This window comes from Odocoileus virginianus, chromosome 23 (genome assembly GCF_023699985.2).
Source record: "Odocoileus virginianus isolate 20LAN1187 ecotype Illinois chromosome 23, Ovbor_1.2, whole genome shotgun sequence".
Taxonomy (NCBI): Eukaryota; Metazoa; Chordata; class Mammalia; order Artiodactyla; family Cervidae; genus Odocoileus; species Odocoileus virginianus.
The window spans coordinates 43724994-43736959 of NC_069696.1; the positions used below are offsets into that span (position 1 = coordinate 43724994).

Genomic DNA, 11966 nt, shown 5'->3' on the forward strand with positions numbered 1-11966 from the left:
GGTTATGGATTTCTCACACTATGGGCACTTTGGGGACAGGGACTTTCAGTTGTGTTTGTGTCCCCAAGCACCTTGAACAGTGCCTGTGCGTGCTAAGTCACTTCAGTTGTGCCTGGTACATGGTAAATGCTCAGTGAATGTTTACTGGACACACCGATGTGGATTGGTGTGCTTCTGAGTATGGGCCTTTCTTTGAGGCTAGTAGGGCTATGGTATTGTATGCAGTGGGGGGATCTGGAAATGGAGTGAGGAAAAATGTGTTATTTTCCAATTGTTTTTCCTATTTCAATCTCTTCTGAAATTTATTTCTTTCAAATAAGACTTCATTGCATTTTTTCTGATTGCAGAAGCAACATATAGCATAGTATTTACACAGCTATCATGTAGGTTTGAGTTCAAATTTTGCTACTTATTGTCTGTGTGCCTTACACATAGTACCTAACATCTTTATGCCTTATTATTCTCACCTGGAAAGTGGGAATTATTCTAATAGTACTTACCTCACAAGATGGTCATGAAGATGAAATTAGGAAGTGCACATAAAGTATTTAGCACAGTGTCTGGCACAGTCCTTCTAGTCAAGGCTATCGTTTTTCCAGTGGTCACGTATGGATGTGAGAGTTGGACTACGAAGAAAGCTAAGCGCCAAAAAATTGATGCTTTTGAACTGAGGTGTTGGAGAAGACTCTTGAGAGTCCCTTGGACTGCAAGGAGATCCAACCAGTCCATCCTGAAGGAGATAAGTCCTGGGTGTTCATTGGAAGGACTGATGCTGAAGCTGAAACTTTGGCCCCCTTATGCGAAGAGTTGACTCATTGGAAAAGACCCTGATGCTGGGAGGGATTGGGGGCAGGAGGAGAAGGGGACAGCAGAGGATGAGATGGCTGGATGGCATCACCCACTCGATGGGCATGAGTTTGAGTAAACTCCGGGAGTTGGTGATGGACAGGGAGGCCTGGCGTGCTGTGATTCATGGGGTCGCAAAGAGTTGGACATGACTGAGCGACTGAACTGAACTGAACTGGCACAGTAATTATTCAGGAAGTATTACAGCTATAATTATGTTCAGTGCAGAAAAGGTACAAGTCTGTGAGACCTGGATATAGTAGAGCTGGAGATTAGTGCCCAGGATCTTCCCTGTGTTACGTTAAAGGAAAACACAAAATGGACTCCAGAAGCCTCAGAGAATTATTTTGATCTTTAAAGACAGCCTCTCTCAACCAGGGTTCATCTGAACCACTGAACTCTGGACTGGAGTGACAATTTTTTCCTCTCTGTCAAGGATGCTATGTAGCTAACACCATTCTATATGCACAGGAATGTTGGTTCACTGTGTACAATGCATGATTCAGGAACTGAGGCTTAATCTCCCCATCCCTCCATTCAGAAAAGGCTGTTCTGAGTCTTCTTGAAGACTGGGTGCTGGGACTCGGCAGTGTGTCAGTCACATCCTCTCTAGAAACCTGTTTCCTTGAATCTTCTCACTTAGGGCAGTTGTCAGAAATCTCTCCCTCCTGCCTCCCTCACCCATATAACTTGTCCCTAGAATACCATTCATTTGTTCCTTCTCCATATTGTGTTCATCACATACCCACTAGTTTTGACAGGTGTCCCTTCACTTTTCTTGAAAGAATAACATGTCTCTCCCCATCCCTGGGTAGCCCCTCTTTCACTTCTGCTATTGCAGTGAAAAATAGCTCCAAAAAAATGTAATGTCAGTAACTGGATCACACCATCGTAAACATGATTGACATCTTTTTTTTTTTTTTTTTTTATCACATGCAGACTTCTTAAAGTCAGCTAGATACTCAGCCCTTTTCAAATGCCTCTCCTTAACAAAAATTATAGAATCATCTAGGTAGGTACTTAATCTAGCTGTGTCATGATCTGTGCCACCAAGGCTCCTGCTGGGCTGTGTATGGCAGAGCTAGTCTGCTCTTCCTGGTGCCCATTCCCCTTTCCTGCAGATCTGCAGTGCTGACAAGGCCCACGCTGCCTCCCAGAAAGGCAGCAGGGACTGATTTTGGGGGGGAGGAGGGATAGGTCATGATGTCTCCTCCATTAGTAAGGAAGAATAATACTGGGTAAGCAATTACTACTGTTTACCACAATGCATATAATGGAATATCATATAGCCATTAATTTTTGAAGAATATTTATTGACATGGGAAAATGCTTACAGTATGTTAAAGAAGAAAGCAGGATACAAATCTGTAAATACAGCATGATCCCAATCTAGTAGTAAAATAAATTATATACGCATAGAAAAAACACAGGACAGAAATACACTGAAACATTAACAGAGACTATCTCAGGTGGTGGGTTGTGGGGTGAATGATTAACTTTAGTAATTTTCTGTATTCTCCAGACTTTCCATGATGAAACATTTATTTTTAAAATCCAAGGGGGAAGGGAAGTCAACATAAGAGACATCTAGTACTGGGAGGCAGCAAGACTGATGGTTGTGAGGGGAGGTTGCATACTTATACCACCTCTGCCCACATCTTTGTTTACAAAGGAGGGACAGTAAGGTCCATCCTGTCCACCTCTCAGGACCAGTGGGTGTGTGAAAGGGGCTTGAAAGGGCCTCAGGTATTTGCTGATTGTTACTCTAAAGCAGCAGCTCAAGCGCCTTATGTTCGAACTTTCTTCCCCATAGTGAAGTCGCTCAGTCGTGTCCGACTCTCTGCGACACCATGGACTGTAGCCTACAAGGCTCCTCCGTCCGTGGGATTTTCCAGGCAAGAATGCTGGAGTGGGGTGCCATTTTCTTCCCCATACCCTGTTTTAAAGATTGGGACGGATGTGGACACGGGGGCCTGCAGAGCGAAGCTGGGCAGTGTATTCTCACCATCCCCCCTGCAGGTCACTGAGCCAGGACATGCCGAGGGGTCAGGGCAGGGGGGCGGCGTTGGGGAACCTGCAGCCCTAATCTCTGACCTAAAGGATTCCACGCCCTTATCTGAAATTCAGTACTAACTGAGCAAGTTTCCTGCTCATACTTCAACTTCATTTGGGTCACCTCCCTACTTAATAAGTTCTTTAAACCAGTTATGCTGAAATAATTATTGCTTAAAATGGCCCGAGAATTACCAGTCTCCCAGCATTCCAGAGTCATAAGGAGGCACCAGGAGGGCCCCGTGGGCAATGTAAAGGGGAAGGTGAGGTTCGGGGGGTCAGGCCAGCCTGGGCTGGAGTCTAACTTGCTGTGTGATGTTGGGTAACTTACTGTGCTTTCCAGAGATGATCTTTAACATGAGATGTGATGAGGATACACAAGATAAAGATACATAAAAAGCCCAGCACAGAGCAAGCAATCGACAGATGTTGGTTCTCTTTCCATGTGCAAGATGAAGTCACTTTCATCTTCTCCCTCTGCAAATTCTCTCTTCAAAACAAAGCCTAGTGCCCAGCACAGAGGAATCCAAAATGAAACAGAACTCATTGAAAACAGAGGAGCACAGCAACTTAAACAAGACTGTTCAAACACTAACTCTGCATAAAGTTGGCAAGATGGTATTTCATTAAACATGTCTTCATTTAGGTAAGCGACACTCATGCCAAAGCTATTTGATTGCAGAAATTATAAAAATATCTTAAAAATGCATTTGTAGAATGAAGTAACAAAAATACTTAAAATTCTTTTTTCTAAACTTTTTTTCACTTAATCTGAAATTATGAATTACCAAGTTTCACTTTATTTACTGTTAAAACATCGGTCGCCCATAACTTCTATTCCTGTTATTTTGGATGAAAATCCTAAAATGTATTGTGTTCTTTCTGGTCTTTTTATAGAGTATTCTGGATTTAACTTTTTAAAAAAGAAACACAAGGTCATCATTATGAGAATTAGTTTACAGGCCATACTATTGTACGGATACTTTCTGGGTCAACTAGAATGTCCTTTGGGAAACAGATGGTCCCAGACTTATGATGCCTCAAGTAGTTCTCATTCTCCCCACATTCCTATCCAGTTTTCAGTTGGATTTTTTCTGCTTTCAGTAGGTCTGCCTTCCATCCAACAGCCTCCTCCTTTGCCATTTTTCTTTTTTGGTGGACTTGAAAGTCAAGATAACCAAACATGTTAGAAATATATGCAAATTTTAGTAAAGAGGCAAAAAGTGAGATAGATTCTTGAGGCTCTCACGTAGAAATAAATTGTAAGAAACTTTGACATCTCTTTTGGCAGCTCAAAGGTCTTTTAAAACTGAATTCCTGATTTGTACTTTTTGCCAGAGAAGTGACTTCTGGATAAATGACATTTCACTAATACTCTGTGTACTTTATCCTTAGAAAAACTATTTATTACAACTGAGATAATAGATGTAAAAGCACTTTAAAAAAGCATAAACTGGGAAATAGTATTGTTTACCCCAATAAACAATAAATAGTATTGTTTATAAAGAAACACACACAGATGGCTAAATTGAATCAACCCCAATGTTTTATTTAATTTAAAGTTTTAAAAGGCAGTGGTTAAGCACATTATGTGTATATATATATGTATATACATACATACATATATATATATAAGAGGAAACCAACCCCTTTTCAACTTTAGCCATTGATTAACTAGGCCCACTGTCTATTGCATGATTCATTTTCTCCTTTTTCATATGACCAATCTGTTTTACCAAAGTAAAAACAGCCTTAATCAGTTTAACAGTAACTATCTGTGTTTCTTTTTTAAATAAATAAAGTTACCATTAAACTGATCACATATGGTAGAAAGGTAGAACACACACAAGCACACACAGTCCCCAACTTAAAACATGTGACATACGAATGACCTATATGTACAAGTGGGTGCTGCTGTCTCCTCCACCCTCAGCAGAGGCCGCAAGAGAACTCCCAGTATCCAGGGATCCCCATTCCCTCTTCAGGGTTGGAGGATGTGTTTTCCTGGCACCCCTATGTTAGACCTCAGAATGCATGCTCCCCATGCAGCAATACAGATGGGGGTTCAGTTCTATGGTACTAGTGTTCAGGTTATTAGGGAATAAATAGGCATTGGTAGCTGCCTCAGAACTAAACCATCCTTTGTAACTTTATAGGGAGAAATGTATTCTGAAGTTCTAGATAACTGACAAACTTTTTTGGATGTAATCAGTTTGCAAGTCTGGGGCTGTGTGTGTGTGCGTGTGTGTGTGCGCGCACGCGTGTGTGTCTCTATGGATTTATACAAAATTGAAATGAAGTGAAAAGTGGGGCTAGGCCTACGGAGCAGCTGCTTGGCTTCCATTCACTCAGTCCTGATCTAAAGGGTCACTCGCCTCAGCCCCTTTCAGCAGCGCATTCTGCTTCTCATGTGCCTCCGTCTCTGGAGAGATTCAGAAAGGGCAGCTCACACAAGTGAGAGGAAGGACACAGCTAAATCTTCTGTTAAGAATCTTGGCAAACAGAACTGCCAGATTCAACCAGGGCTGCTTTATAGAGTGAAGTCCTTCAGTCCCATCTTGACAGAATGGAATTTTTTTTCCTGTTCCTAGTCCCTGCAACTCCATCTAACTGCAGCTCTGTATGAATGCCTCAATATCGCAAAAACACAGGATCACTTCTTAGATACGCTGGATTCTCAATGAGTAAACCAGTTAATGTGTTTCTAGCCAAAGCAAGGGCATAAATGTTTTAGAGAAAAGATTCCCCTGGAGCTACAGAGAAAAGATGCTGATAAAAGCAATATGGAGAGTTGAGCAGGTGACGCTTTCAGTCTGTGTCAGAGCTGGTCTCCTCGATGACAGAGTACTGGTTGAGTGCTTCCTCCAAAGGCGTTATTGTCCCATCAGGTTTTAGTCCCATTGGTTTAAGCAACTCCTCTCTGGAAAAAGAGATAAAAGAGAGAGAAAAAAGTATTCACCAGCATCACACACACACCCTCCCCCCACCCAAATCCACATCCTTTAAAAAAAAAAAAAGTCTTTAAAAACCAAAGTATTTTTCCTCAAGCTCTCTCTGTGTGTTTGTAACAGGAAAGATGAAAGGGGTATGGAAAGAAAAAGAGGGAGATAAAAGACTTCATTCACACAGGCCAAACCTACTAAGCCAATTAAACGTATGAAAAGTCAAGGTCTAAATGGGCTCAGGACAAGGAGCAGGTCTCTTCTGTTTTTAATAATTAACTTTTTTTCCTTTTGTGGATTTGTTTTAGTGAAGTTGAAGCTGCCAAAATTTCACCTGTCCCAGTGGACCAGCCATGTAATTAAATGGCTTATTTGATATGGATGGATTTCATTTAATGGAATAAATCTGCCATTTGATTTTTCCCTCTCCAGTCTCTAGTGACACATAAATACTTATTGATTTCAAATCAGTTGGCCTTTCCCAACTTTCTCCCTCCCTTTTCTTTCCTTCTTTCTCTCCTCCTTTTTTAAAAAAAAAAACAAAACACCATTGCTTTTGTTTGTGGCAGTTTAATTATGGGATTGACAGCCATTTTAATCTCTTCAAAGCTCCCCAACTGCCTCTCCTCAGCTAATCCAATTATATCTACTCCACAAGTTACAGCCTCATCTAAAGATGATTAATTATTGATTAAACCAATCAAAAAGCATCAGGAAAGATTTATTTAATCTTTTCATGGGCTCTTATTTATTATATGGAGATTATGGTGAATGTACCTGTTGAGCTGCTAACTCTAGTCCTCCTCCCACCCCAAAAAGTCAGCAGTGTACTTTACAAGGAGTCTTGAAGAGGCACATGAGCTGCTTAAAACTTATTTCTCACAGAAACGGGCATCGCCCCCTAAAAACATGTCTACAACAAGAACCCACATGGCAGCAATTATAATGTTGGTGGGAGCTAGAGTGAAGGAAAATAATGAAGTCTCCTCTCCCTCTGCTTCCTTGTGGTTGTCCCTCTGGACAGCACAAAGAAGGGCTCCCTCCTGGGAAAGGCCAGCCACACAACTGTGGGCTAGTGTTACAAGTGCAGAGAAACTTCTGGGGAAGGGGAAGGACAGCTCAGTGGTCACTGGATAAGCCAACAGGAGCCTAATCAAGCAGCTCTTACCAGAAGACTACTGCTGAGAGTCTGAAGACTCTATTAATATGGATGGTTGACTGGTTAAATTGAGGTTGCTAAATATTTATAAAGTAGGAAGTGTGTTTTGTGATCCCAGAAATGGGGTCAGAATCATAGAACTTAAAGCGGCCTTAGAGATCATTTAGTCCAACTCCCTTGTTTAATAAAGGAGACTGAGTGACTTACCCAAGGTCACATATCTAGTGGCAAAGCTGGGCCTGGGACATAGTCCCTGAATCCCAGTCCAGGGCTCTGCACATCTGGATTAACTGCTCTAACTGCACTGGAGGAACACACTCTGAGTTCAGCTGTCCAACAACTATGTGCTGACAACTGTGTCATATACTGGGGACAGAAGGAAGGCCAGGAACAGCTGCTGCCCTCGAGCAGGGAGTGAAACATACACGTAGAAAATAACTTAGGACATAATGGGGTAAACGCTCTAATAGGACCAGGAACAAAGGAAATCACAGCTCCTGAGATGAAGCATCGATCTAATCGCCTGGAAAAGGTGGGAGCGGCACCTCCAGGGAAGTGTCCTATGCCAGGCAAAGATGGCACAGGACTTTCCCGGCAAGGCAGAGTGTGTGGAGGGCTCTGTATGGTCCCACCTACTTGTGGTGGTTTGTGTGGACCTTTCTGGATTGTGTCAGTTTCTTTCTCTGCTCTCAAGCCGGGAAAGGGCCCTGTGTTTGGGGAGGGTGAGGTTCAATGAAGGAGCAGCAGGAAGTAAGTCTGCAAGGGCAGTCTGGGGTCTGGGAGTCAAGTGTCTTGAATGTCAAAGTAAGCAGCTTGGGTCCTAGCCTGTAAGGAATGCCCGGCCAGGGTTGGTTTATAGGGAAGAATCTCTGGCAGCAGTGCAAAGACACATCGGAATAGGGGAAACTGCGGCAGAAAGACAAGTCACGAGGATGTCACTGTAACAGTGCGTGTGAGAGACGGAAAGTTGGATTGTGGCTGTGGCTGTGGGAAGAAAAGGCATCACTTCCAAGGTACAGCTGTCATCCACTGGGAGGGCAGAGTTGGTAAAGGGGAGTGAGGAAGACTGTCTCTATGGTTCCCAGCTCAGATAACCATGTGGATGGTGACCATTCGTTTGAGCAAGAGCACAGCAGATGGAGCAGATTTTGGGGGGCGGGGGGAGACACTGACATCTTTCAGGACAGTGAAGAACTCTGCATGACAACCAGGTAGAAATGTTTAGTGGAACTAGAGAACAATCTGCTTCCACTGAAACTTCTCTCTAGCACCAGTTCATACTATACATCTGTACTTTAGTAACAATTCCTAGTTCTGGTTGTCCTGAAGGACTTTGTGATACTGGACACTGTTTACTAATAATCAATACAAAAGGAGAAGCAGACAACCTTCTGGGGTGAAACATTAAGGGATCAGAAAGTTCAAAGGTTTGAAGGGGTTGGTGACTGCAGAACAGTAAGGTGGGGTGGGGTGAAGGGTATGGGTGGGTGGAATGGGATCAGTAGATGAGACTGTATGAATTCTACCAAGATAATAATGAACATCTGGGGGGCCATGCCATCACTCCTAATATTTCTGCATTTCTCTGGTAACAGAATGATACTGGGGCTAGCTACCAGCTTGCACAAAGTAGCCAGTACTTTCTCATCCAAACCCAGAAGGAATATCTTCAAATAAAGTCCACAAGTTTCACCCCTACTCCCTAATCCAATTTTATAATAGAAATAATTAAGAACATTACAAAAGTTTTATGGCCAAATTATGAAAATTCATCTATAGAATAAAGGGGCTGATATTTTAATTCTGACTTGTGAACTATTCTTCTCAAGGGTTTATTTTTTGGATTTTATGTATCACCCCTCTACTAACATAGATGCTCCTCTGAGGATATGAATTATTTTCTTTCTCACATGGCTATAGGATGCTATAGGATGTCTTGTCTTACTGACACTCCTGTAGGAGAGGTGTCAGTGATAACTGGCCACATAATTATGCATTCATGCAAATAAACTAAGGCAGCAATGTGATACACTGGAAAGAACAAAAAGGTCTAGAGTCAGGAAGTCTGTTTGAAGTCCTCGCTCTTCCACTTACCAGTTGTGTGATCTTGGGCAAGTCTCTGAGTCTCTGTATTCCCATCTGTGAAATGGGGATAATAATACTAGCTCTACCTACCTACTTCCCAGTGATGACTTAAGGGTTTATAGTACTAGCAGTGGTAGTAGTAACAGCAACAATAATAGTGTAGATGAAAGAGTTCTATGAACTGTAAAGGAGTCCTAAATATTAGTTGTTGTTATTGTGGTACAGTGAAAGGCATATAAAGGTTTTGGAGTCAGACCTAGGTTCTAGAGCAGTAAGATCTTGAACTCTCTGAACTTCAGTTTCCTTATCTATAGACTTAGGATAGGAATACCCATTTCACTGAATTGTCATGAGGGTGAAAGGTCATTATACATACGAAGTACACAGTGCAATGGCTGGGATGTAGTTGGAACCCATGAGAGGCATTTCCTGTCTTTTATGTGCTTATGGAAGGAAGGTTTCCACAAGATTGTTAGGGCACTCTTTGAGAATAAGTGGGGGAAGAATATGCAGAAGCAAATAAAAGACATGGTCCCTGTCCTCAAGAAGCTTTTAGTCAGTTCAGAAGGTAAAACACACACACATTAAACAATATTAAAGGAATTACAGAACAGCAGATCAACAGGCTTGAGATGATTAACAGGCAGAGCCCTGCTTTCCCTAGCTTGACAGTTCAATACATCCTTACTGTATTTGAAATTTATTTAAAGGCGATTTCTCATCCTGTTTGGGAATGGAAGGAGAGAGGATCACTTACAGATATGTGACTGTTTTCTCTTATGGACCCCAAGGCTTACTTTTCAAACCCCCATCCTAACGATTCTGATTTTCCTCTCTATCATGTAACAGCCCACAAATACCAAAATGAATTCTTTGATATAGAAACTTACTCCTAAAAGGTCTGAAAAATGAACTGGTTATACTAAACTGCTTCATTTAGTAAGATCTGTTGTATCTAGATCAGCAAGATGTGGACAGAGAATGGGAAGCATTAATGAATACCACAGAACTGTGATTCCACCAGTCATACGGTGCTCAGTATGTACACGTGGGAGGGACATGGAGGAGATGGGGATGCTGATCACAGGCTCCTGGCAGGAGATGGATTCAGGGCCAGACTGTAATGGCAGTGATGGACATAGATTCATGGGGAGAAAGGCATCCCGAAGCAGAAGATTAGTCAAGCAAAGGCACAGAAGCGAGAGTTAGTTGTGTGCAGGGACTGGCAAGCAGGCTGGCTTGGCTGAGATAAAGGAAAAAGAAAGCTCAAGACAGATATGGGGTACAAAAGAGGATCTGGATGGAGACTTTGCAATCCTGGGCTGACAAGTCTGGGTTACAGTACAGAGATATTTTGTCTTCTATTTCAAGGGTCCCATATTTTAAGACTATTTATTAAAAATAATTCTTATTACAAAGGTTGAAAGCTATAAAACAATATTACTTTGACATATTAAAAAGAAAATATTCTATGCTGTATTCATTTTCATATCCCTATGTGTCTAGCACAGTGCCTTGCAGATGGTAGATCCTCAATACGTGTGTATGAACTCAATTTAGCTGCAGTTGATATTATCTTGTATTTTCACAAAAAGGAATCACAGTGTTTTATGTGACTCCTAATAAACAAACCCTGATAAGAGAAAAGGCTCACTTTCATCACCAAGATGTACAATTAGGAGAAGTATTAGCATTCTACAGGGAATTCTGCATGATGCTTTCCATGGATTTCTCATTCTCTACTGGACTTGAGCAACTTGAGGACAGAGTCCATGTCTTATCTGGCTGTGATCTGCAGTATCTAGGATGGGCACATAATAGGTGCTCAGTAAAGTTCTACTGAAAGAATATAACACATGGGTCATAGCATAAATGGACAATGGTAGAGAACCATTTGCCACGAATCATCCTCATACTATTTTAACTGTAATTATTTCGCTGATGAGTCAATGTCATCAGACATTCTGATCGTCCAGAAATCAAGGCTCTCTCTGTGCCATACAACCTGGAATTTCCAACCACTGATTCATGTAGACTCAGATGCATACATATGGGGCACCAGTAGGTCTAGTCTCAGATTGTTCACTAATGTTCTGGGTGTCCTTGGGCAAGTCATTTCCTTCTCTGGGCTTGAGTCTCCCCATCTATAAAATGAAGGGGTTGGACAAGATGATCCCTAAGATTCTATTCTAATTCCAAGAGTCTAAATATTAGGTTACTAAATAATTATGATCTACTTAAAAAGCTGCTAGGTTTTTAAGACACTAAAACTGCTAGGCTTTTGTTTCTAATCAAGATCTTCTAAACCTAAAAGTCAAGCACAGCAGCCTACCTAATTGTCACTGACATACACCAAGACCACAAATCCTTTCTGCAAAGCTACCAGCAAATGATTAGAATGATTCCAAAAATAAATCAAAGCAATGGCAAATGTTACAAGGATGGATCTAAATTCAATCATGGCCCTCAATAAACAGGCCATTTCATGAAGAGTTACTGGTCCTAAATTATGAAGGTCCCATCTAAAAAGGATGGCTAGGTGTTAGATACATGTAGATCATGGTTAAACGAAGATACTGTATTCTGAAATGTGCATCAGGGTTAAGATAGTCACATAGCAATAACTCCTTCATACTTACCTTCAATGCTATACACAGGCCTTAACACAAGTTAAGACTGCCCTCGTTATCATCAAAAAGTACAGTGATGTCTACTGGATAAAGAGCCCATTCTAGGCACTGTGACAGTATCATGGCGGGCTTCTCATCTGATCAGGCATCTGGCCAGGGAAGAGATAAGCCTCCAAGAATGTTCAACTGGAACGAAACATCATTTAGAAATTTGATCTTACTAAACGATAAGGAACCATAATCTATAAGGGC

General features: G+C 41.7%; 1 protein-coding gene across 6 annotated transcripts in view; it reads right to left on the minus strand.

The window, feature by feature from the left end:
* Window positions 1–2138: 2138 nt before the first annotated feature.
* RIC8B (RIC8 guanine nucleotide exchange factor B) overlaps window positions 2139–11966 on the minus strand; it is a 103419-nt gene continuing 93591 nt past the window's right edge. For 3 of the 6 annotated variants that reach the window (XR_002312087.2, XR_002312086.2, XR_002312085.2), the window contains 2 exons: window positions 11724–11900; window positions 5731–5818 (listed from right to left, as the gene is read on the minus strand). Coding sequence is in view for 2 of the 6 variants with exons in the window: in XM_020883546.2 (XP_020739205.2) it covers window positions 5707–5818 (112 nt within the window). In the remaining 4 variants the exon portion in view is untranslated. Of the gene's footprint in view, window positions 5819–11723; window positions 11901–11966 lie in introns of all 6 variants that reach the window. The other 3 variants (XM_020883546.2, XM_020883547.2, XR_011483036.1) reach the window with 2 other exon arrangements.